General features: G+C 44.0%; 1 protein-coding gene across 1 annotated transcript in view; it reads left to right on the forward strand.

The window, feature by feature from the left end:
• The window catches only part of NCBP3 (nuclear cap binding subunit 3), a 29,730-nt gene that overhangs the window by 3,240 nt on the left and 17,832 nt on the right, over window positions 1-8,658 (forward strand). The window contains exons 3-4 of the mRNA XM_015562438.1: window positions 1,384-1,449; window positions 3,593-3,698. Coding sequence (XP_015417924.1) covers window positions 1,384-1,449; window positions 3,593-3,698 — 172 coding nt within the window. The remainder of the gene's footprint in view (window positions 1-1,383; window positions 1,450-3,592; window positions 3,699-8,658) is intronic.

Below are 8,658 nucleotides of genomic sequence, written 5' to 3' on the forward strand. Positions count from 1 at the left end.
GGGGAGCTCGTGTGTGTGGTGACCAAGGGTCATCTGGCCCCCGCGCAATCCCACTGCTCTGGGGCCCCCGCACCGCGGCCCCGACACCTGACCTTTGATGGAACCAAAACATCCGCGAATGCGCAGCGGCTCTGGCCCGCCTTTCAGCACCCGGCGAGCGGCGTTTTGCTTGTGTTTGGTGGCCCGTTGCCCGCTCCTGGGGGCCGGTCCCAGGCCTGCCTGGCCCTTCTCCGGCCCTCCTTGCTCACCCAGGACGAAGGAAGGACTTGTTACCACGTCAGCAAGCCTTGCTTCTAAACTGAAATGATGGGGAAAGGTGAAAGTGGGTCCCTCTAGACAGCAAATGACAGTGACTCCGGGAATAGTAATGAACAGTGTCCCTGTACCGTTGACCACATTATATCGTTTTCCTGCCACCGTGGTTGTGAAGTCTGTGCCATCACGGAACTCATTCGCTGTCACACCCCTGGCAGCCCCCACCAGGTGCCAGGCACCGTCCTGGGCACTTGCTCACGATTAAACGCCCTCCCGAAGTTTATGTCCCAGTTGGGGGACACACGTAAGCACATGATTTCTGGTCGTGGTCAGTGCCCTGACCAGAATAAAACATGTTCATGGCATCGCGAGGGCAGAGGGCAGGGAGGGTGTGCAGGGCCGGAAGCTGCATGGGGTGGGATGGCCCTGGCAGTCCTCTGAGAGAGGGACGGTTAAGCCAAACCCTGAGTGACACGGAGCCAGCCGTATGCAGACCTGGAAGGAAGTGTCCCCAGCAGGGGGAACAGTCAGCAGAAGGCTCTGAGACGGGCACAAGTATGAGAGCAGCAAGAGGGTCGGACGGTGGGCAGATGCCATGGAGGACACCTCGGCCCAGAGAGGCCAGCGGAACCGTAAAGTGTCACGTAGCCTGTGAACGTCAGAGCTGCCTTTTCAGGCCTGGGTTTCCCAATCCCACCCTCCTTTCGTTGCCCGGTGCTGTGTTTTCCGTCGGTCTGGGCGAGTCTGGATTTTCTGCATTTTGGTGAAGACGTGTGCTCTGTTTACCACCTGGCCGGGCATGATGGATTGGGCCGGGCTGGGTCGGGGAGATGAGGGACTGCGCCTCATCTTGGATGCTTTTCGCAGAAGCTTGTAGAGTTCCATTGACGTGATACCTTCCGTAGATGGGATTGTTTGAGGCTTGGACAGGCCCTAATCTGGAAATGGCTTCTCCTTAGAGTGGTGGTTGCTACTGCAGTCACCGCGATGGGCTTCCTCAGGACAAGGGGTTGTCAGAGTGGGGGAAGGGTTGCTCAAGAGCGTGACTATCCAAAAAGCATCAGCTGTTTTCATCATGAATTTTTCGTTGGTTTCTGTCAGCATTTCTTGCTCTTCCCCTCCTGTTAGGACACAAGCAGAAGGTATGAAAACAAGGCTGGCAGTTTCATCACTGGAATTGATGTCACCTCCAAGGTAAGACAGACCATGATTTATTTATTCATTTTGATAAGCGGGTGAACTTGGTTCCTAGGATTAGTGGAACTGCAATTATTCTTTACCACCGGTTTTCTTTAGTTGCTGGATTAAAATTTATTTAGCTTAAATTTTGTATTACACAATGATGCCATTGTGCATTCTGGAAACATCCAGGTAGTATTTGTGTCTTCTCATGTTCATGCTAAGATAAAATCACTATACCTGTGCTCAGTCATATCCAAGAAAAGTTCTGCACTGCAAATGTTTTCTTATGCTGTATACATTCTTTAAAAGTGATACACTATTTTTACTTTAATGAAACAAAACATGAAAAGTTCCTGGCACATAGTAGGCTTTTAGTAAATGTCTTTTATTCCTCACTGGCTGCAGGCTTAGAAAAATAGGATTTCCTGCCCTGGCTGGTGTGGCTCAGTTGGTGGAGCATCATCCTGTGCAACAAGGTCGCAGCTTCAGTTCCCGATCAGGGCACATACTTAGATTGTGAGGTTTGATCCCTGATTGGGGTGCGTGCGGGAGGCAACCAGTTGACGTGTCTCTCTCACATCGATGTTATTTTCTCTCTCTCTCTTCCCCTTCCTCCCTCTCTAAAACAAAAACAAAAACAAAACAAACAAAAAAAACCCGGAAAAATAGGATTTCCTTACTGTGTGGCTATCTAAACTTTGAAGACCAAGTTAGCTGAATTATTCTCGGTACCTGGGAATACCATCTTATCTAGTGATTGCTGTTACTGATTACCAACTTCACTGTAATTCCTCACAGAGCCAAACCTATTATTTTCCTTATTATAAATAGTGCATATTTGTTGCTTTAATTGGTGATATCCAGTTTAGGCATTCTTTCTACTTTAATGTGTGCAATTGAGTGGAATAGAATCTTGAATTCTGAATAATAGTACTATGTTGCTATATTGGATGTATAAAATAAAAAATAAAAATGTCATGCTTACATTTTTATATTTTATTTGGGACTCAATCTGTCTTAGATGGCTTAAAGGCCAAAAGAAAGAAGTGATCTTTTAGACAAACAAGAAAATAAAGTGAAGATGTTTTCTTATTGTAATTGAACCAGAAGTAGACTGTACTGTTCTTAATCCTACAGTTTGCCATTATATTAAACAAATATAATGGGGGAAAGGGTGGTAGTCCCAGAATTGGTACTTAAATTGTTACTAAAGAAAGGTAGATTAGCTGTTTGCACTGGGAAGATTTCAGGGAAAAAAATTAGCATAACTGTTGGGAAATAACAGAAGTGTTGTTGCTTTACCAATCCCCACAAGCTTTCTATACAGTCAGACCTTCAATTAGTGTGGCAAAGTCAGTATGTAATTAGCGAAGGGTTCCCAAGAGCTATCAGAAACTCACAGTTGGATCTGGATTTATTTTAGCTCTTGGAAAAAAAAACTTATGAAGCTGATTATTTTGTTTTTCAGTGAAGCGTCAATGCTTTTTGTCACTTAAAAATGAAAACTGGCAAGTCCATGGACATAAGCCTACAAGAGAGAGAGTTTCTTTGCCTCAAAGCTATTTTTAAACCAGGAAAAAGCCTTAGGGAGTGGACTGCTCATGCAGACATAATGTGGATGAGCGTGATAGGTGTGATTACCATGCACACAGACAGTGAAATGGGGATGGAGGGGGGCTCCTAGAAATAGCACTGAGCTCAGAAGTTCTGCCCCACTTACTGCTGAAGTTCCTCCAACAAACCTTTTAACTTTTTTGTGCTTCAGTTTCTGCACCTGGAAAATTGAGATTTGAGATTATTTAGTTGTAATTTGTTTGAATCATGACTGCTAATAAATGAAATGTCAGAGAATTAAGCATTCCTTATTACTCACTGGATCAACTAATATTCATTGAATTCCTGCTCTGCCTCAGACACAGTGCTAGGCATTGAATCATCATGGAGATTATTACAAATTATAGCAGCATAATGTACACCCTCCCAGTCATTGACTTTGAATATCCAGTTCTCTGCAAAAATTATTAAAGGTACATTGTTGCTTATTTCTTCTGATTTATTTTAGGGTTGTCACTGATGCATTATGTTGTATTTGTGATTGTGTGTGCGATCTGACTTTTCTCGTTCATTGAAACATGGCTTTTTCTGTACCTTCTAGGAAGCAATTGAAAAGAAAGAACAGCGAGCCAAGCGCTTTCATTTACGATCAGAAGTAGATCTTGCCCAAAGAAATATAGCCTTGGACCGAGACATGATGAAGAAAGGTACTGGGTGTTTGGGGGAGTTTTTCCACATTTCCCAGACAGTAACTTTTTCCTACCATGGCTGGTGCTTCTGGCCTCGCCGTGTATGTCCAGTCCTCATTCAGATACTCCCAAAGGAAAGGAAGTCTCCATTTTTGAGGTGGTCTGTTTAGCTGTGTCTCAGATGTTAGAGCTGAAAAAAAAGATTGTCTTGTCAGAGGAGGCTCAAAGAACGTCACCCAGTTAGTGGCAGAGCTGAGATTAGAACCTGTGTGCTTCTATTGACTCACCCATTCCTTCTCTCATCATAGAAAGCTTAACTTTTCTTTGTTTTTAACTGTATTGGAAGTAGCCCTAGCCAGTTTGGCTCAGTGGCTAGAGCGTTGGCCTGCAGACAGCAGGGTCCCGGGTTCCGTTCTGGTCAAGGGCACATACCTTGGTTGCAGGCTCCCGGCCCTGGTCTGGGGCATGCAGGCAGCAACCAGTCGACGTGTCTCTCTCACATTGGTGTTTTTCTCTCTCTCTCTCCCCCTCTCCCTTCTACTCTCTCTAAAAATTAATGGAAAAAATACCCTTGGATGAGGGGAAAAAAATGAAATAAATGTATTAGAAGTATATCACAGTGAGACCTCTTTAAGGGGAGTCAGAACAATATTGGATTGGTGGGGGAAAGCTGTCATTACTTCTTTAGATGCAGGCTTGTGATTTTATCTTATTTTTCTGTTTTATTAGGGTAAGTGTTTTGCTTCCTGGAACTCACCCTGAATTATAAGGAGTAATCTGCCCCAGTCTTCTGAAGCAATTAATAAAATAAAGGGAAAATTTTTAGTGCGTTCATAGCCATATTTATTATTCCACGCTAATATAAATCCATGAGTACAAAAGGTCTCCCTCTGTTGTATTTGCAAATTTGGGTATTTCTGAAGGACTTAATAGGCAGACCTCTGCATGTTAAAGGTCTGTGCTCTGCTGTATGAGTTTCTCTAGGCTTGCTTGATTGATAAAAGCGTGTTGAATGAACGAAAGAATAACTACTATTTGGGGGGAACTTGCTATCTTACCCGGCACTGTATTAGTTGGCATATTGCATATTCGTTTCTTATTCATTTCTCACAACAACCCTATGAGGAATATATGTTTTATTCCTGTTTTACAAAGAAGTAGAAATAGGCTCAAAGAAGTTTAGTAAATGCCTGAGGTTATGCAGCTCGTAAAAGTGGAGTCAGGATTTCGACCTAGGTTTATCTGACTCTAAAGCCTTGCTCTTAACTACTTTGCTCTGTCGCCTCATGTATGCGATATGACAGACAGACCCAAATCTCCTCAGTCTGTCCCAGCGGGTAGAGTAGCTTGGATGCAGAGCTCAACTCCGAATCCTGCTTTACACTGTTTTCTGCCTCATGAGTTCAAGTTGGAAATACGGCCTTGCTGCCCTTGCAGGCTGGGTGTCCAGGCATCTACCTGAGTGGACTTCTGTTTCAGGAAAAGTCCTTTGAAGGCTAAGGATAGCTGTGCAGCTTGGCATTCATGTGCCCGCTCAGTCTGGGCCCAAGCAGGGCTCTGAAGCCTCTCATAACTGCAGCTTGCTTACCTCTAGCCGGTGAGCGTTCATCGTGGCAGTTCATGCCTTTTCGTTCTGCTGATTTTGCCCTTCCTTGTCCCATGCTTTGTTTTGTTCAGATGTCATTTTCCCCATGAAGCCCTAGTCACCCACTCAAATTTCTTTCCTCTGTTGGTGCTGGTGCCCTCTTGGAATCTTTTTCTCAGTTCCTTGGTGAATGTGGACAAGTTATTAAACCTTTTTAGGTCCAAATTTCCTTGTTTATAAAGTGAGAATATGATACCTACCCAAATAGGATCATTTCTGGAGTTAAATTTCAAAAAAAAAATAAATTTTTTTTTTGAAAAGCAATCCTAATCTTATGGTTTTAAAGATATTCCTAAAAAGCAATAGACCTGCCTGGATGAGCTGGGACACGTTGCTCATTTTAATCTGTTTTTCATCCAGAAGGCAGCATAGTCTAGGGTAGTATTCCTGAACTCTGGAGAACCCTGCCGCCTATCCCAGATCATTTTAAATTAGGATGGGAGGTAGGCGAGGGGTTTGTATAGGTCCCAGTGATAGTTATTTTTATATCTCCCTAGGTAATTCTAATGTACAGTCAAGATTGAGAACCATTGGTATGGTGATTAAGAGTGTGGGTTCTGGCCGAAACCGGTTTGGCTCGGTGGATAGAGCGTCGGCCTGCGGACTGAAGGGTCCCGGGTTCGATTCTGGTCAAGGGCATGTACCTTGGTTGCGGGCACATCCCCAGTGGGGAGTGTGCAGGAGGCAGCTGGTCGATGTTTCTCTCTCATCGATGTTTCTGACTCTCTATCTCTCTCCTTTCCTCTCTGTAAAAACTCAATAAAATATATTTAAAAAAAAAAAAAAAAAAAAGAGTGTGGGTTCTGGCCCTGGCCTTTTTGTTCCGTGGTTACAGCATTGGCCCAGGGACTGAAGAGTTGCAGGTTCAATTTCTGGTCAAGGGGATGTACCTCGGTTACAGGTTCCCTGGCCCTGGTGGGGACTCATGTGGGAGGCGACCAATCGATGATGTGTCTCTCTCATGTCTAGGTCTCTCTCTCTCTCTCTCTCTCCCCCTCTTTCTCCCTTCTCCCTTCTCCCCTCTCCCTGTTCCCCTCTCCCTTCTCCCCCTCCCTTTCCCTCCTTTCCTTCCTCTTTCTAAAATCAGTTTGTCTTTTTTTGAAGGAAAGAGTATGGGTTCTGAAGCCTGGGTGCCTATATTTAAATCCTGACCTGTTCCTTTCTAGCTCGGTGACTTGGGGAAGTTACTTAGGTTCTAAGAAATTCAGTTTCTTCATAGGGAGAGGCAGATAACAGTAGCTTTCATAGGGTTGTTGGGAGGCTCTAGCACAGTGGTTCTCAACCTTCCTAATGCCACGACCCTTTAATACAGTTCCTCATGTTGTGGTGACCCCCAATTTCATTCTTACAAATTGAACATAATTAAAGCATATGATCAATCACAAAAACAATATGTAATTATGTATGTGTTTTCTGATGGTCTTAGGCGACCCCTGTGAGAGGGTCGTTCAACCCCCAAAGGGGTCGTGACGCACAGGTTGAGAACCGCTGCTCTAGCATAATGTTACAGTTCTTATGCCTGGTACATAGTAAGTCCCCGATAAATGTTAGTTGTTATTTTCATTATCTGGCATTTTCCATCTTCCCAGCAGTCTTCTAAGTGGCCTAGCCTCTTGGGAGAATGGGAACATTGGAATAAACATCTTGACTCCTGCAGCCACATTAGGTGTCAAGTTATTGCTTCTTAATACCAATGGCAATAAAGATCCGTTTGGTAAATGCTTACTATATGCCACTCAGCCCTGTACAGGGAAGGGAATTACCATTTCTGTTTGACTGGTGGGGAAACCAAGGTGCTGAGAGGCCGAGAACCTTGCCTGTGGTCCCACAGCTAGGTAAGCAGCAAGGCTGGGATCTGAAGGCTGGTCAGGCTGAAGCCGGTGTCCCTCAGCTCTCTGCCAGCTCTCAGGTAGAGTGTGGGATGTGCTGCACTGATCATTCTGCATCAAGCATGACTTGCTACTTACTTTTAGCGACTCAGGGTCGAGCAGCTTTCGTTTCCTTATCTCCAAGATCAAACCCTTTGTGGTTGGAAGGAACCTTAGAGGTCATCAAAAGTCACCTCCTGCAGGCCTTTTGGCAACGTTCCCAATGGTCTTCTGGCTTCTGCTTGAACATTTCCTAGTGACGGCAGAAGAACCATTTATGAAACAGTCAATTTTTGGATACATGTTAATACACGTTCCTCGTGTTGAACAGAAATTGCTTTCTAATAATTTCTGTCTGTTAGTTATTGTGTGACCCTGAGAACAACATTATGTTCTTTCCTCATTCCCATAATAACCCTTCAGGTGAATGAGCAGTAAGCCCATTTCCTACACTTCGTTTATGTGACTTGACTTTCTAGCCTCTCTCTTCTACGCTCTTTTCAATCTCCAAATGTCCTTTATAGGGTGAGGTGTAGATTCAGATATTGTTGGGTTCATGCAGAGTATGGCAGGGCCACACCATGATTTCTGTCTTACCCATTTCATAGTGTGCTCACCTTCCAGTCACCCGAAGCACCCAGGTCTTTTCCCTAGGAATTCTCCCCATCAAAGCAGTCTTGTCTTGTACTTGAGGCACTGTTTAAAAATTACTTTCTTATTTGTCTTTACCAAATTATTTATTAATTTCAGGACTCCATTTCAGTCTGTCAAGTTCATTTTCATCTTAACTGTACCTTTTAGCATTTTAGCTACATTCCTCACTTTGGTATGCCAGGCCTCTGCATCTTTACCCAGTTGTTGGTAAATGTTGGTCAGGATAATCCCAAATCGTGCCATGAAACATAGACCCATGAATTGTTTATTAGTTTATTATCAGGTCCGCATTTCATTTTATTGTCATGAGGAACTAGATTACATGCCTTAATGGTCTCGAGATAGAACTTGAATTTCTTGGTGTGGGGTAATGCTGCCAAAAAAAGAAAAGGGGTTTGTGTGACTTGCTTCTTAGAGAACTCCCGTCATTTCCAATGGGAGAGACTTGGTTTCATTTTTTGTTTGCTTTTAACTGTTCACCCGAGGATATTTTCTAGTGATTTTTTTAGTGAGAGTGAAAGACAGGGGGAGAGACAGATAGAGAGAAACATCGTTATGAGAGTCACACATCGATCGGTTGCCTCCCGTACACACCCTGACCAAGGACAGGGATTGAGCCTGCAACCAAGGCACATGTCCTTGACCAGAATCGAACCTGCATCCCTTCAGTCCACAGGCTGACACTCGGTCCGCTGAGTCAAACTGGCTAGGCTTGGTTTCTTAAGGGATTGTAGATTCTGTTTAATCAGCTACTTTTTAAAAATTTCAGAGAATGACATTAATTTAAATTAATATATATATTTAATTTATA

The sequence above is a fragment of the Myotis davidii genome, unplaced genomic scaffold, assembly GCF_000327345.1.
Source record: "Myotis davidii unplaced genomic scaffold, ASM32734v1 scaffold638, whole genome shotgun sequence".
Taxonomy (NCBI): Eukaryota; Metazoa; Chordata; class Mammalia; order Chiroptera; family Vespertilionidae; genus Myotis; species Myotis davidii.